The sequence below is a fragment of the Pristis pectinata genome, chromosome 11 (assembly GCF_009764475.1).
Source record: "Pristis pectinata isolate sPriPec2 chromosome 11, sPriPec2.1.pri, whole genome shotgun sequence".
NCBI lineage: Eukaryota > Metazoa > Chordata > Chondrichthyes > Rhinopristiformes > Pristidae > Pristis > Pristis pectinata.
In genome coordinates, this window is record NC_067415.1 from 28,527,628 (window position 1) to 28,545,998 (window position 18,371).

Here is an 18,371-nt window from a genome sequence, read left to right on the forward strand (position 1 = left end):
AACAAACTCTTGAACCTGTCCAATGTATCTGCCTCCACCACCACCCCAGGTAGTGCATTCCATGCACCAACCATTCTCTGGGTGAAAAACCTCCCCCTGACATCTCCCCTGAACCTCCCACCCATAACCTTAAAGCCATGCCCTCTCGTCTTGAGCATTGGTGCCCTGGAAAGGAGGCGCTGGCTGTCTACTCTATCTATTCCTCTCAATATTTTATATACCTCTATCATGTCTCCCCTCATCCTCCTCCCTTCCAGTGAATAAAGCCCTAGCACCTTAAGCCTCTCCTCATATTCCATACGCTCTAATCCAGGCAGCATCCTGGTAAATCTCCCTGTCTCCAACGCCTCCACATCCTTCCTATAATGCGGCGACCAAAACTGAACACAGTACTCTAAGTGTGGTCTAACTAGAGTTTTGTAAAGCTGCATCATCACTTCGCGGCTCTTAAACTCAATCCCGCGACTTATGAAAGCTAACATCCCATAGGCCTTCTTAACTGCTCTATCCACCTGTGAGGCAACTTTCAGTGAACTGTGAATATGAACCCCCAGATCCCTTGCCATTTACCCTGTACTCTGCCCTGGAGTTTGTCCTTCCAAAGTGTATCACCTCACACTTCTCCAGATTGAACTCCATCTGCCACTTGTCAGCCCAGCTCTGCATCCTATCAATATCCCTCTGTAAGCTCCGACAGCCCTCCACACTATCCACAACACCGCCGATCTTAGTGTCGTCCGCAAACTTACTAACCCAGCCTTCCACCCCCACATCTAAGTCATCTATAAATATTACAAAAAGTAGACCTCCCAGAACCGAGCCCTGTGGGACACCCCTAGTCACTGCCCTCCAATCCGAGAGCACTCCTTTCACCACAACCCTCTGCTTTCTACAGGCAAGCCAATTCCTAATCCACACAGCCAAACTTCCCTGGATCCCTTGGCCTCTGACCTTCTGAAGAAGCCTACCATGAGGTACCTTATCAAATGTCTTACTAAAATCCATATAGACCACATCCACTGCACTCCCCTCATCAATCTTCCTCATCACCTCCTCAAAGAACTCTATCAGGCTTGTGAGGCAAGATCTTCCCTTCACAAATCCATGCTGGCTGTCCCTAATCAGTCCATTATTCTCCAGGTGTTCATAGATCCTATCCCTTAGAATCCTTTCTAACAGCTTACCCACCACAGACGTAAGGCTCACCAGTCTGTAATTCCCTGGATTATCCCTACTACCTTTTTTGAACAAGGGAACAACATTCGCCACCCTTCAATCCTCCGGCACCATCCCTGTGGACAACGAGGACTCAAAGATCCTTACCAGCGGTTCAGCAATCTCCTCCCTCGCCTCTCGGAGCAGCATGGGGAAAATCCCGTCAGGCTCCGGAGATTTATCCGTCTTGATATTATCTAACAACTTCAACACATCCTCTCTCTTGATATCTACAACCTCGAGAACATTACCCTTACCAGCACTCCCTTCCGCGTCATCAAGACCCCTCTCCTTGGTGAATACCGAAGAGAAGTATTCATTGAGAACTTCTCCCACTTCCGCCGCCTCCAGGCACATTCTCCCACCTTTGTCTTTAATTGGACCTACCTTTACCCTTGCCATCCTCCTACCCTTCACGTAGGTGAAAAAGGCCTTGGGATTTTCCTTAACCTTACTAGCCAATGCCTTTTCATGTCCCCTTCTAGCTCTCCTCAGCCCTTTCTTAAGTTCCTTCCTCGCTACTCTATATTCCTCACTGGCCCTGTCTGAACTTTACTGCTTATAACTTATGTATGCTACCTTCTTCTCCCTAACTAGTCGTTCAACCTCTCTCGTCACCCACGGCTCCTTCACCCTGCCATTCTTTCTCTGCCTCACCGGGACATATTTATCCCTAACATCCTGCATAAGATCCCTGAACATCGACCACATCTCCATGGTACATTTTCCTTCAAAAAGGACATCCCACTTTACACTCCCAAGTTCTCTCCTTATAGCCTCATAGTTTGCCCTTCCCCAATTAAATATCTTCTTGTCCTCTCTGCACCTGTCCATGACAATTTTAAAGGTTATGGAGCAATGGTCACTGTCCCCCAAATGCTCACCCACCAATAGATCCTTCACCTGTCCCGGTTCATTTCCTAAAACTAGATCTAGCATGGCATTCCCTCTAGTCGGCCTGTCAACATACTGCGTCAGGAATCCCTCCTGGACACATTTAACAAATTCCGTCCCATCTAAACCTTTGGCACTAAGCAGGTTCCAGTCTATATTTGGGAAGTTGAAGTCTCCCATTATAACAACCCTGTTATTTTTGCTTCTCTCCAAACACTGCCTGCCAATCTGCTCCTCTATATCTCTACTGCTACCGGGGGGCCTATAGAATACTCCTAGTAGAGTAACTGCTCCTTTCTTGTTCCTTACTTCCACCCATACAGACTCTAGAGATGATCCTTCTACAACATCCATCCTTTCCACAGCCGTAATAGTGTCCCTGACTAGTATCGCCACCCCTCCTCCTCTTCTCCCCCCTTCCCTATCCCTCTTAAAACACCGAAAACCAGGAATATTCAATATCGACTCCTGCCCTGACGTCAGCCATGTCTCAGTAATAGCCACAATATCATAGTCATAAGCACTAAATGGAAAACAAAAGTCATATTTTATAATATATTGACTAAATTACACTGAAATACTTGTATGCAGATTTAGGAATCTTATTTAACATTTTTTAAAATAACTGAGTTTCAATAAATGTTTAACTCTTTTACTTTAATTTATTCATTTTAATAGTTTTTTTTAAAAGGAAGTTTTTGCATCTTATTTAGAAGTCTTTAGAGTCAAAGTTCATGCAGCATGACCTAGCAATTTTGTGGGCAGGGTTTTATCTGCCTCCCAACCTCCCTCCACCATCACAGTGCCAGGATGACTTGGCTGATCAACAAATGACATGTTCATACTAACCACAAGGGTTAGTATGGGCTGATCCAACATATCAAGTTCTTCTTTTCCAGTGTTTCTACCTTACAGTGTCATCTTTTCAGTTGTTTGTTGCACAATGAGGCCTTCTGACTCTATCATTTCTCTAGTGTGTGCATAGAGTCTTTTGCACTATATTCATTTCTTTCGACAAACTCTGCAGGAGAACATTTGGCCTCTGCCTTATCAGGTGCCCAAATCACTATTTGTTGTCTCTTGACATAATACAAAGTTGAATGGATCTTTATTTATTATCTGATAACATTGTTAATGTTGTCTTTTCCTATCACTCTCAACTCGCTCCCGATTTCAGTTGCCATTTAATTTCCTTTCATAATATCCAGACCTGACACCACTAGCAAAGTGTTGGTAGGAAGCCTGCTTGTATGCAAGGCTATTGAGTATTCAGGAGTGTTGACAAATGGCTTATTATTTAGCTTGCTTTTGTAGATCTTGCCCAACTTTCTGTGAACATTTTTGACATATTTGACTGTTGTTTCCAAGTATTTCAACTTGTTTTAGGGGTGCTTTGTGGATCTCCATATGTTGTGTTTTAATATTATGCCAGAAATTGAAATTATTTCATTAGAACATGCAGAGGCCATTCCCTTCTACCAGTTTCTAGTTCTGTCTTATTTATTCTCACAATACCATCTGTTACAACACTTCAGAAATGTGTCCCCTATACTACAGCCATCATTCTTTTCCACCATGGATCTTGATTGTTCCTACTCTACATCTCCTTTTTCCTCCTATATTCTGAAGGAAGTGGTCCTATAACCACTTCCTTATTATGTTATCACCTTATCTTGGCAGTATCCCATACAATGCTACAGAAATGGGGGGGCGTGATGTGGGAGGGAAGGGTTTGATGGATCTTAGAGCAGGATAAAACGTCAGCACAACATTGTGGGCCGAAGGGCCTGTACTGTGCTGTAGTGTTCTATGTTCTATGTTGTATACAAGATGTGCTCTTTCATTTCTCCCCAATTTACTGTATGGAACTCTAACCACTCATAACAGACTACAATAATAGTTAAAAGGAGGCATGGGACTCTGTGTTCATGTCCACAGATGCTGCCTGACTTCACGTTTTTTTTAGCATTTGTTTTTATTTCAGAATTCCAACACCTGCTATTGTAAATGGTTGAAAATGAAACAGGCAGGGGGTGGAAGGAAACAAATGGTCTCTTCCCTCTAAGATCACAATAATGGGACTGTCTTCAAACAGATCTCTGCTCCACTGATTTCTCTGGGGGACTTTGGAATGTCAGAACCTTTTGTTATTCTATCTACTTGAGTCTCATGCAAGACCAAAATCTTATCTTCATACATTCTTCCTTGAATCACTGAAGCCATAAAGGAATTTGAGCAAATTTCAGGTTGAGCTGAGCAAACGTGGAAAGCCAAGAATGGACAGACCAATAGGATAAATATAAAATTAACACCACCAAAGATTGCCAGGATGATTTTGAATGAAAACACACCTATATATTTTGAACAATAATGTTCTTTGTGACACACATTTCCTACAAAAGCAGCAATCTTTCTGTTTTGTGTTACATAAAAGTTGCCTTACAACAGAGGAGCATAAATTTAGAGAATAAATAAAATCTGCCTTTAGAAATGTAGTCTACCTGTTGACGTGGAGCCAAATGAGAATCCAGTAGTTTGCTTCTGTCCAAACAGTCCACCACCAAGGCCTCCAAAAGTAGATGCAGTTGTGGTTGTGGTTGCAGCAGTGGTACCAAGATTTCCAAAATTAAATCCTCCGGTACCACTAGGATTGCTGTAACAAAATGGAGGAAAATGGTTGGTAATCATAAGGCTAAATTTTTATTATATATATATATATATCACATCACATTGGTTCATACACTGCTCCAAATCATCTTTGTATCTTATGAACAATCTGAGGGAGGCATGGATTTACACAGCTGTTTGTTGAGAATGCATATTCTACAATGATTACTGCATTATACAGATGATAGAGAATGCATAAGAAAAATACTACACATTAACAAAAACTGCAAATTCTGGGAAAGCAAAACAATAAATAGAAAAATGTTAGAAGTTCACCACTATTTCAAAAAAAAGGTTAATTTCAAGAATACTTCTGCAGAATGAAAAAAAAATCAAACATAAAAACAAACATCAGGATAAAGGTAGGAACCAACAGATGTCCCAATCAAATGAAATCAATGGTTGATCTGCAAATTGTTAAAAACACAAAATAGTCTTTTACTATACAAAAGAACATCAGTCAGGAAAATATGATAAAAGAATTAGGGAAAGGACAAGACAACGAGAAGCATTGTTGGACAAACAGGAAAAACAATAAAAAGTTAGAATCAAGAAAAAAAGAAATGAATACGGTTTGTCCAATATTTCACTTGTCATTTGTTGTCAAACAGAAAAGTGGTTATGACAAGAGTAGCCATTAATAACAATAAATTGCACAACTGCATTGTAAAGTCCAAACCCTCAAACTGCTTCCACCGTGAGCACATCCTCTACTATTCAGCTCCTATTAATTAACTACAATGTGATCAAAGAACAAAATAGATTGTTGTACAATTGGTATGGGCTAAATCAAAAAAACACAACAGAGCACCCCAGACGAGTATATTGCCACCAATTCTTCACTGAAATCAAATGTAATTTAGTGGATTTTTTCAAAATTGTTACACCTAAATGGCAGCCCATCTTTTGTCACTACCTGTTCCAGCACAGAGAAACTCCCAAAAGATCTTGAAACATCTGCAACTAATGGAAGACTGGAGCCTGATATCAGATTATAGATTTGCTCCAATCATTAAGTTTATGAGAACAGCAAATCACTTCACCTAACAGGACAATCCAGAAAGTACATTCGAAAGTATTTTGGAAAAGCTGAACAAGCTCTCTCCATTATCAGTAATACACCTACTTTTTCTGTGATTCTACCGTGAATACAACCAGCTTGCCAATAAATCCATTAAATTCTTTTTAAGACGTTATTTGTTCTTGAGATGAATCAGTTCAATTGTTTTGCTCTTTCCATTACCAATCAGAAACATAATTATTGACTTCTCCTCTAACATCAGAAGAGAGACTAGTTGTAGATGATCCTACTGTGCTGTGCATCTTTCACAATTCCTCCAATAATGAAGCAGCAACATCTGCAGGCCTTCAGCAGGACCTGACAATAATCAATCCGGAACTGCCAAGTGACAAGTAAACATTACATCATACAAGTGGCAAAGCATCTCCAAAATCAAGTGACCAACCAGCATATTGAATTTCAAAAGTGTCTTAATTCACCATTAGTATCCTAAGGTGACCACAAACCAGATAACCAAGTTAGTCAGCCAATTAAAAACATGTCAGAGATCTAGGATATAAACAAGTGGAGCTCAAGCAGTACAGAAATAAAAAAAATAAGTGAACAAATCAAACAGTTGGGAGACAGCCAACATTGTACCCATTCAAACACAAACCTGACACATGACTCAATTTGACAGCATTGATCCAGATTCATAATCATCACAATCCTGCCTACAGCCAATGAGATTGCTTGAGACAAAAGCATCATGATGTATAGCAACATTGTTTAAAACCACTAACATTTTACATAGTCACTATTGGCCAATGAGACATCAAGAAACAAATGATAAGGAGTAGTCAATAAGAATGCTCATATGGACCACACAGAAGAACACAAAAAAAGTAGACCATCTAGCCCCTCAGGCCCACCCTGCCATTCAATATGACCATGACTGATCATCCCATGGCTCCATTCTTCTTCTATGCCAATTCCATGTAGGCCTCAATTCCCTGATCTTTAAAGCAAAAATGTTCTTTAAATACCTCCAGTGATCCAGCCTCCACAATATTCTCAGGTAGGGAATTCCAGAGATTCACAACCCCTGCAAGAAGGAATTCCTATGCACCCCAGTTTTAAATGACAGCCTCCTTGTCTAGTATGTCCCCTTATTTGAAACTCTCCCACTAGTGAAAACATCACATCTACTCCGTCATGCCCCCTTAGGATCTTACTTGTTTCAATAAGATCACCTCTTAAATTTTCCTAAACTCCAAAGTATACAGATCTAAATTTTTTAGCTCTTTGTGAGTGGACAAAACTCTCATCCCAGGAATAAGCCTAGTGTTAATCTCTCCTGAACTGCCTCCAATGCTAGTACATGCTCTCTCAAATACAGGGACCAAACCTGTACACAGTATTCCAGGCAAGACCTTGTACAATTGTAACAATGCTCCTCAATGTCTAAACTCCAACCCTCCTGCAATAAAAGCTAACGTAGCATTTGCCTATTTGCTGTACCTGCATGCTAACTTCCTTGTTTTATGCACAAAAGAGCCTAGATCCCATTGTATTCCACTGATTTGCAGTCCGTTATTAGTTTGCCTTTTGATTTCTCCCACCGAAGTGCATGGCCTCACACTTTCCTACACTAAACTCTATTTGCCAAGTTTTCACCCACACACAATCTATCTATACAATTGCAGCATGTACTCCCACCTATTTTAATGTCATCTTGGATACTTTACACTCCCTGCTCCTTCTCCAAGTCATTAATAGATAATAAATAATTTGAGGGACTAGAACTGAACTTGTGGCACTCCATTAGTTACATCATAGTCATACAGCTCAAAAACAGGCCCTCTGACTCAGGTCCATGCCAATGATCAAACACCTATTTACACTAATTCATTTTATTCTCCCCACATTTTCATCAACTCCGCACGATTCTATCATTCACCTGAAATAGGAGCAATTAACTGCAGACAATTAACCAATCAACCCACACGTCTCTGGTACATGAGAAGAAACCAGGAGACCTGGGGGAAACCCATGTGGTCACAGGGAAAATGTGCAATCTCCACACAGACAGCACCCAAGGTCAGAGTTGATCCAGGGTCACTGAAGCTGTAAAGCAGCAGCTCTCCACTGTGGAATTTTTTTCCAGCCTGTAAAAAAAAATCCATTTATTCTGATTCTCGTCTTTTACGTGATAAGCAATGTTATCACACTTCCATGTTAACACACTTCTCCCAGTATTGCAGTATTTTGTGTACCAGCCATTTAGGTGGCACCTTATCAAATGTACTACATCTACAGGTTCCCCTCTAGACTCTGCCTGTCACATTCTCAATGAATTCCAGTGAATTTGTCATAGTTGATTTTCCTTTCATAAAACGATGTTGACTTGGTTTGATTACATCCAGCTTCTCTAAGTGACTTTTTTTTCCTGATGGTAGATTCAATCATCTTGTGAACAACAAATGGTATGCCAAATGGTCTATAATTACCCACTTTTTGACTCTCTTCTTTCATGATCAAGGGAGTCAATCCATTAATATCCTCCTGGAATTCAGTTAATTATGAAAATCTTAAACCAAGTGCCCTGTTATCTCTGCAGTCATTTCCTTTAAATCCATGGATGCAGGCCATTGGGTTCTGGTGGCTTGCCTGCCTTAAGTCCCATTAGATTTTCTAATACCTTGTCCCTCATGATGGAAATTGTTACACGTTATTCCATGCTGTTTGAAACAAGCCCATCCTTAGGATATCTGCAGTGTCCTCCACTGTGAAGATTGATGCAAATTATTGCTTTACATTATTTATCATTTCTTGTTATTAATTCTGCAGTCTCACCCTTCAGGGATCCCACAGTTACCTTAACTACATACATATCCATAGAAACTCTATATTTTGACATTACTTGCTCGTTTACTCTGACAATCAATTTTCTCCCACCTTATTAGGTTTTTCATCTCACACTGCCAGTTCCTTAAGAATTCCCAATCTTCCGATGTTCTACTTGCTTTTGTCACCTTGCTTGCTTGCTCTAGTTTTAGGTTTAATGTTTTCCTTGATTTCCTTTGTTAACCTCAGATCTTTGTTAACCACAGATCTTTCTTCCTTCTCATCCAATCTCTTTAAACCTTAAGATTGATAGCCATTGTTAATTTGAAAGAACACTGTACAACTGATATTTACCAACATTAATAAAATGGCCTGTATAGGTTATTTTTCTGCCTTTACATTTTATTCTGAAAAATAAAATTCAGAATTATCTCCATATCCTGAAGCTCAAAGCAGTAACTTGTAATAAGTTTGGCCTTTAATCTCCCATATGCTAGGGAATTTAGCATGATATTATCAAGGATAATCAGCATGGCTTTGTGCAAGGCAGGTCCTCTCTCACAAATTTGATTTTGAGTTTTTTTTGAGGAAGTGACAAAAGATGATTGATGAGGGTAAGGCAGTGGATGTTGCTTACATGGACTTTAGTAAAGCATTTGACAAATTCCTTCAATTTTTCTGTGACCAGTGGTGTTCTACAAAGATCAATGTTGGGACCTCTGTTGTTCGTAATATTTATATTATATATAAATGATGTGGATGGAAATGTAGGTGACCTGATCAGCAAATCTGCAGATGACATTAAAATTGGTGGAGTTATGGATGAGGAAGATGTCAAAGGATACACCAGGATATAGATCAGTTGGAAATCTGGATGGAGAAATGGCAGATGGAATTTAATCCAGACAATGATGAGGTGATGCCTCTTGGGAGGTCAAATGCAAGAGGAAAATGTACAGTAAATGGGCGAACCCTAAGAGCATTGACGTACAGAGGGATCTTGGGGAGCAATTCCACAATTCCCTGAAAGTGGCAGTAAAGAAGGCATATAGCAGGCTTGTCTTCATAGGTCAGGGCACTGAATATTAAAGTTGGGAAGTCATATTGCAGTTGCTTCAGTCTGGCCACATTTGCAGTATTGTGATTGTATGCGGTGGGAGGAGGGGGGGGTGGTGGTGGTTTAGGAGGAGATCCGTGAGGCAAGTTTTGTTTTACACTGAGAATGGTAGGTGCCTGGAATGAGGAGCCAGGGGAGGTGGCAGAAGCAGATACAATAAAGAGTCAATTATACAAACACATCAACAGGCAGGAAATATAGGAATACAGGTAGATGGGATTAGTTTAGATTGGCATCATAGTTAGCGAAGGCATGGTGGGACAAAGGGCCTGTTCTTGTGTTCTCCTGTTCAATATTTTATGAATACAAAAGGTACTTTGTCCTAAGCCAACATACCCAAAACAACACAGAACTTCAGATGTGATCTACTCACAGATTTACCTCAGTACCCCAGCCTTCCAATTATATAGCATAACATCCCATCAGCCCTTGAGTAAATTTTTGTACTGACTGCTGCCATTATACTTTCAGTGTACAGCTGGTCATTTAACCTGTACATTTTCTGTTTCTATTTATTTTAGGCTTCCAGCTTTCCTTGTTTCATTAGCATTAGATAATTTCCAGTATCTTTTTGTTTTGTAGAATTACACAGAATAAAATGTTTGTATAATTTAATTGATGTTTTTCTTGTGAATGTTGTCTCTCTAATGCTACGTGTCTATGATGCTACTGCAAGTTTTTCATTGCCTGTCATAACATGTACTAATGCATATGACAATAAACTCAACTTTGACAAATGCACGAACTAAATATACTAATAAATCTAAATGACAAGTCTATTCATTTAAAATATTATCTTCATTCCATTGTTCAGGAGTTGAGTTACAGGGAAAGATTGAACAGGTTAGGACTTTATTCCTTGGAGCGTAGAAGAATGAGGGGAGATTTGATAGAGGTTTACAAAATTATGAGGGGTATAGACAGAGTAAATGCGAGTAGGCTCTTTCCACCTAGATTAGGAGAGATAGGTACAAAAGGACATGGCTTTAGGGTGAAAGTGGAAAGGTTTAGGGGGAACTACTTCACTCAGAGTGGCGGGAGTGTGGAACAGGCTGCCATCTGATGTGGTAAATGCAGGCTCACTCAAGTTTTAAGAATAAATTGGATAGCTACATGGACGGGAGAGGTCTAGAGGGTTATGGACTGGGTGCAGGTCAATGGGACTAGTGAAACAAAGTTTTGGCACAGACCAGAAGGGCCGAATGGCCTGTTTTCTGTGCTGTAGTGTTCTATAGTTTGCACATACCCACCGAATTCGAAAAGTCTGATTTAATGTGCCAGAATGTTTGAGGTATTAATCCAAAGGATTTAAGATTTTTTTAAAGTTTACTTTTGATTTTAAGATGATTTTCAAACCAACCATCAATAACTTTTGCGCAATACCAAACCAAAATACTGCGGCAGGCCAGGTAGCATCTGTGGGAAGAGGAGAAGAATGGTCAATGACCTGAAACGGTCACCGCTTTCATCGGCCCAGAGATGCTGCCAGATGTGTTCTGTATCTCCCACGTTTGTTTTAAATACCCGACGTGTTTACCGACTGGCATTATCCGTGACGTGTGCTATCTTATGCACGCCTTAGTTAGATGCCCACACATCTGACCCGCCAGTCCCTGATGCCGCTCAGGAGGCCTGCAGCGGGCAGCAGGCGCGCACCGGAACCATGCGGTGACCGTGTACCTGGAAGCTCCGAGGGCGAAGCCGCCGGTGGTGGCGCCGGCAGTGCCGAACCCGAATCCGGTCGTCATTCCGTCCCTGCTAGCGGTCTCTCACCCAACGGCGCCTCCGTGTCCCCGCTGGCCGGTCCGGAGCGGAGCAAACCGGACGGCGCTGCGCTCTCCGCAAACCTCTCACCAACAGGCGGAGGACAACGTGCAACCGGCGTGACTTGGGGGGCAAGATATCTGCAAAAAAACACGGTCGGATCCGGGCGAAATGGATCTGCCACAAAAGTCGCCGCTCGCTCTTTTTAAATTAATCATTGATTCGGCGGGTTTCCTGCCGTTCGCCTCAGCAGGCGGTGAAGGTTCCCGGAAGTTGCCGACCTTTCGGATGAGGCTTGCTGGGATACTGGAGGACCAGCCTTGTTTGGAGTTGGGAGGTGGGTTTAGGCTTGGAAATGGATTCAAATTTAGATTAGTTTATTGTTATGCGCACCAGGGTGCAATGAAATTGTTCATTAGCATGGAGCTCACGGGGTAAACAATACACATGGTAATAATAAATACAACAATAACTATAATGATAAGCGCAAAACAACAGAATGGTTCAAAGACTGTAGTGCAAACTGAGGTAGGGCAAAAAGAAATGATGAAGCGACAATGACTGTATGACCCAGAGAGGTAGAATTAAGAGTACAGGATCGTGGCGGCACCGTGGAGATGAATGAGGGGAAGCGAGCAATTCTCGTGGACTGGTTGATGTTGGAATTAGGGAAGGGAGGGGTTTACTGGTGTATGTGAGAGTGGGAGCTGGTTGGACTTGTGGTGACTGGTCAAAAATGGCATGGGCAGGCAACCTGAAGATCTAAAAATTCACTAAGGTTTACACGTTTTCACCCAAGGAATAATGACCCCTTTCTCATCTCCACTACAACCCTTAATTTGTTTGCTGTCTTACTTTTTTACTGCTCCACAAATTAGCCTACAGACACTCTGTATTTGCTTTGGTGTTGTCAGAAGAATGCATTGGAGAACTTCTTGCTACCAGTGCAAAATCTTATCCTCTTCCCCATTCAACCTTTCTGCTCAGCATGCTTACAAGAAACTACTGAATGCTAACTTCTGGTCCCATAGTATATTTTAATATTTGAACCAAACTTTTTAGATAGGTAAGAACAAAGTATACAACCCCGGCAACAACTGGATTGTTGATGACCCAGCTCACAGAGTGTTAAGCAGAGAAACAGGCCCTTCAGCCTACCAACTCCATACTGACAAAAAAGCACCTATCTACATTCATCCCATTTTATTCTCCCCACATTCCCATCAACTCTTTCCTGATTCTACTATTCAAACATACACCCATGACAATTTACTGTGGCCAGTTAAACTACCAACCCATTTGGGATATGGGAAGAAAGAGCACCTTGAAAGAACCCCCAAGCGTTCACAGGGAGAATGTGCAAACCACACATACACCATCGGAGGTTAGGATTGAACTAGGGTGGCTGGAGCTGAGAGGCAGCAGCTTGACTAGCTGTCCAAGCGCTGTTGATTCAAAGAGAGAAAAGAAATACATTAAATGTATGGTTGCGTTTGTAAGAAATAAAATTAAATAGAATTTCAGTGTTTGTAGAGAAAAACATGTAAAAAGTTGCAATCAGCAATTTATTTAAAAAAAATAGTTATGCCAAGTGGATTATAGTATTTAAAATATTGTTGTCCCATTGGGAAAACACCATGAAGTCATACTGACTGTACAGTGTAGACTTACCAACTTGATTCCAGGAGTGAGTGAGTGAGTGATGAGAAAATTGAGGCACTGGGACAATTTCCAGTGGAGCTGAGAAGGAGATCCAGCACAGTGAGATGTCTGTAAGGGAATGCTGCAGACTGGCACATTCCAGGCTGCAGGAATACGTGCTGAGGGACGCACTGAAGCTCAGTGCAGCCAGTGCTAAGGCTCTGTGTGGAAGGACCACAGCCTAGGCAGGGGAGAGACCGTGATCAGAAAGGCGGTTCTCCCAGGATGAATTTGTGGTGGGTCGTGGCAGATCTCTGCAGACACCAACATTGAGGAGAAGATATCGAGGACTCTTCGCGATCAAGCAGCCGCCTGATGAGAGCTTAACCTGCTGACACAGAGGAGGATCCTAATGCTGACTGGGAAACCAGTCTAACTCCTCTGTTCAGCAACCACATCAGGATGGCGGCAGCGACGAGCACCTCGGGAGGAGGAATCCACAATACCGTCAGGGTGACAGTGAAGGACCTCAGCGATGGGAGCCCTTTCACAAGGGACCTCTTCTTCAGGAAGGTCTTGCTGGATATGTGCAAGTTTGAGGCAAAGGACATCTACTGCCTCCAGGACTTCACTGGTAACGGGTACTTCGACGTTACCTTCAAGTACCCGGCGGGATGGCAGAAGCTGCTGGAGGACTTTCGGGAGAAGGGGAATGAAGCTCCGCTGTCACTGCTGAAGGTGCAGCCTCTCTTCACCCTTCCCACCCAGAAGGAACGTGTGGTAATGGTGCACATGTTTAACCCACATGTGCCCGTGGTGGATGTCCTCACCTTCCTGGCTCGGTATGTTGACGGAACGGGGAGCTGCGACGACATCAAGGATCTGTTTGGGATCTGGACCAGCAAGCGCCAGGTGAAGGTCAAGTTGAGAGTCGACGCAAATGGATCCATCATCCACCCCCCCTCAGCGTTTGCCATCGGAGGGAACTGTGGATACATGGTGTACACGGGACAACCCAGGGTGTGTCGCAACTGCAACAAACCTGGACACGTAGCGGCCCAGTGCAGCGCAGTCATCTGCGAGAACTGCAAGCAGGAAGGTCACCACACAAAGGACTATCAAGAAAGCAAACATTGCAACCTGTGCAGGGAAGCAGGCCACCTCTACAAGACTGCCCAAAATGGGCCTGCACCTACGCACAGACAATAAGAGGGGGTGTCAGCACCAACACCCCAGGGGACACTGACACACCCCCCACCAGCACGAGGGCCTCAGAAGAGACCGAGACCGGCGGGGGGGGGGGGGGGGTGAGGACAGCCCGACCGCCTCGAGCTCCCAACCCCCAGCCAGGAACTCCCAGCCCCCTCCCCAAGAGGAGGAGTCAATGGAAGAGAGAGTGGGGGAGGGACAGGAAAGGGAATGGCAGACTGTCAAGAGGAAGAAGGCACAAAAGACACCACCCAAGAGACAACGGGCCACAGAAAACAAGGGGACTGGAAAGAAAAGAGTAATGCAACGGGTGGACACCAGCAACCTCTCCTCGTCGGAGGATGAAGGCAACAGCAGAAGCCGACGACGGAGGCAGAGGAAGCAGCAAAATGGAGGAGAGAACATGGAACAGAACCAACAGACAGGAACAAGTGAGGGAACAACCCTGCCTGCTGACCCCCAGCTCCGGGAGACCGGGAGCAGCACTGCATCCAATGCAACCCAGCACCGGGAGAGGAAAGATTCTGGACCACCAGTGAAAGGAACAGGGGCACAGGCAGATTCCCCCGCCCCCCCCCCCCCCCAGTGGCACCATCAGCCTCGCCACAAGGGACCCCACACCCAGGGGGAGACCACTCCCAATATCTGAGCCTGGAATCGGTGAGGCAGTTCACCAAAGCTGTGGGCATGAGGGCCCAGGACAAATGAAAATGGACTGTGTAACCGGAACTGAACTCCAAAAGAGCCATAGAGATAAAACTGGCATCTCTAATCGTGCGCAGTGTGAAGAGCATCGCGCGATGTGTTAACGCCTTGCAGTTCCTCACCAAGGTAAAGGCAGATGTGACTTTCTTACAAGAGTGTGGGCTACCACACCTCCGCAACTATCGGAGGTGGTCGCAATGGTGGTCCCACCGACTGTCGGTATGGTCGGGGGGCAATGATTGTCGCACTTCCGGCCTGGGGATTCTGATGCAGGGGTGCAACTTCTCAATCACCGGGGTCAGAGAGGTGGTGGGGGGGCGGCTCCTCATGGCAGATGTGATGTATCGGAACACTCTGCTCCGGCTAATTAACGTGTACACCTCACCCGTGCGGAGCGAGCGGCTGGCCATCCTCCAGCAGCTCCCACCGCTGCTGGCAACGTCCCGGCTGGTCGTTCTGGCCGGTGACTTCAACTGCATCATTGGTGCGGCTGGACGATCCGGCAGTGCCGACAGCAGACTGGATGGCACTTCCAGACTCCTGATGGAAACGGTAAAGGATGGCAAGTTGCGCAACGCCTTCGGTACCCCTGCAGGCAGAGCACAGCCGCAACATATCTGGTCGAGTTCAGGCAGCTCAGCCTGGTCCCGGATCGACTTCCTGTTCGTGTCGGAGCCAATCACGGTCAGATCCACCGACGTCACGCCAGTGTTCTTCTCTGACCACCGTCTCCTTCGGGCCTCCTGCCTCCTACAGGAGGACCAGAAGGAAGGCGGGGGACGTGGAAGTTGAACGTCAAGCTGCTGACCCCAGAGAGCATGGAGGAACTAAAGAGGGATTACGCAGGTTGGAGAACCATGAAACCCCTCTTTGATTCCCCTGTACACTGGTGGGAAGCGACAAAGGAGAACATCAAGAGGCTCTTCATCCACAGGGGGGTCCAGAAAGCAAGACGGGGTCAGAGGAAACTGTGTCAACTCCAGACAGACTTGCAGCAACTCCTTCTGCAGTTGAGGGGGGTGGATGTGAGGGAGGAACTCCGAGCTCCACGCCTCCGAATCCTCCTAGATTATCTTCCGATCCAGGGTTCGCTCCGTGGAGCAGGATGAGACGTGCTCACGTTTCTTCTTCCAAAAGGTGCACAGGGGGAGCTCTGTGATCCACAGCCTTAAGGAAGAGGACGGCTCAGTAGCATCCTCGCAGACGGACATATTAAGGATCTGCAGATCCTCCTATGCCGGTCTGTACGACAAAAAGGCCACAGACAGCACCGCCTCTCAGAACGTCCTGTCCTCTATCACGGAGGTCTTAGATGACAGCAAGCGGGAGAGTCTGGACCAACCACTGACCCTGGACGGGCTGACTGGCTCTGTTCATTCCTTTGATTCAAATAAAACTCCCGGAAGTGACGGCTTACCAGTGGAGTTGTACTCGGCTCTGTGGGACTGGATGGGCCCAGACCTGCTGGAAGTGTACAATGCTATGCTTCAGTCTGGCAGTATGTCAGAGTCTATGGGGAAGGGCACCATTACCCTCATCTACAAGCAGAAGTGGGAGGGGGCGGACGTTTAGAAATTGGAGACTCATCTCACTGTTGAATGTGGACTATAAGATCCTGTCCAAGGCCATCGCCAACAGGGTCAGGTCTGCTCTGGGACAGGTGATCCACCCGGACCAAACCTGTGCTGTACCTGGCAGGAAGATCTTTGACAGCCTCATGCTGCTCAGGGGATACCATCACCTACGTGCAGGACAGAGGGGTGAACACCTGCCTGGTCAGCTTGGACAGGAGAAGGCCTTCGACAGGGTATCACGCACGTACATGCTGGCATGCTCTCCAAAATGGGCTTTGGGGAGGGAATCAGGAACTGGATCCAACTTGCTCTACACAGACATCTGTAGCGCAGTCCAAATCAATGGGTGGGAAACAGACAGCTTCCCCATCAAGTCTGGAGTCAGACAGGGCTGCCCTCTCTCCCCTGTTGTTCGTGGTGCTGTATAGAACCCTTTGCCGAAGCCATCAGGAAGGATGAGAGCATCAGAGGGGTGGACGTTGCAGGCAGTGAGGTCACCCAGGTGAAAACCTTCCTGTGCATGGACGACGTTGCTGTCTTCTGCTCGGGACCCGAGGTCAGTTTGCAGATTGACCGGCATCTGTGAACAGTTTGAGTTTGCATCAGGGGCCAGAGTCAATCGCGCGAAGAGCGAGGCCATGCTCTTCGGCAACTGGCCCGACCGATCCATCATCCCCTTCACCTTCAGGCCTGACTATCTGAAGGTGCTGGGGATCTGGTTCAGAGGGGCTGGGGTGTGCAACAAAAATTGGCGGGAGCGGATTGGAAGGTGAAGCAGAAACTGGGACTGTGGGAACGGCGCTCCCTATCGATAACTGGGAAGAATTTGGTCATCAGGTGTGAGGTGCTGTCAGGGCTGCTGTACTTGGTGCAGGTGTGGCCTGTTCCTCGCTTCTCTGGCTTGGGAATCACCCGCGCCGTCTTCCGGTTCATCTGAGGATCCAAGATGGAGTGGGTCCGATGGGCCATCATGCACAAGTCCCTGGACAATGGGGGTAAAGGTGTCGCCAATGTCACCCTCCTCCTGATGACCACCTTCATCTGTAGCTGCATCAGGCTGTGCGTGGAACCCAAGTATGTGGGCACCAAGTGTCACTACGTACCAAGGTTCTACCTGTCCCTGCTGTTGCGAAGGATGGGCCTGGCCCCACGGCCACACGGTGTCCCAGTCAGCTGGACGCTGCCGCGCTACCTGTCCTTCGTGGAAAAGTTCTTCCAGACCAATACCTTTGACCACAAATCCATCAGGCAGTGGTCAGCACAGAACATCCTGCAGGCACTGCAGGAGAAGGACTCAATGGATACTGTGGGGTGGTTCCCTGAGCAGACTGTCCAGACCATCTGGCAGAATGTCTCATCGCCAGAACTCACCAACAAGCACCAAGACCTCGCTTGGCTGGCGGTGAGAGGGTCCCTCCCAGTCAGATCCCTTCCTGTATGGTTGGAACCTCATTCCAGCACGCGCTGCCCCCGGGAGGACTGCGCTGGGGGACGAGACGGTCGCCCACCTCTTTGCGGGCTGTAGGTTTGCGAGGAGGGTGTGGCGAAAGATGCAAGGGTCCTTGCCGCGGTTAATCCCCAGCAGCAGCGTAACAGAGGATTCTCTGATCTACGGGCTGTTACAGGGACACGTCACAGAGGACAGGACATCAACTGCTGCTGGAAGGTCATCAACTCGGTGGGAAGACGCTCTTTGGTCCACCTGAAATTTGTTGGTCTTCCAGCACTGTGAGATGTC

The 18,371-nt window shown here is 45.5% G+C and overlaps 1 protein-coding gene across 2 annotated transcripts in view; it reads right to left on the bottom strand.

The window, feature by feature from the left end:
* nup58 (nucleoporin 58) overlaps positions 1-11,846 on the bottom strand; it is a 49,100-nt gene extending 37,254 nt beyond the window's left edge. Inside the window, exons 1-2 of one of the 2 annotated variants that reach the window (XM_052026506.1) lie at positions 11,421-11,846; positions 4,611-4,762 (exon numbers count right to left, since the gene is read on the bottom strand). In XM_052026506.1, coding sequence (XP_051882466.1) covers positions 4,611-4,762; positions 11,421-11,488 — 220 coding nt within the window. In that variant the 5' untranslated portion in view covers positions 11,489-11,846. The remainder of the gene's footprint in view (positions 1-4,610; positions 4,763-11,420) is intronic. The other variant, XM_052026507.1, reaches the window with a different exon arrangement.
* Between the last annotated feature and the right edge of the window lie 6,525 nt (positions 11,847-18,371).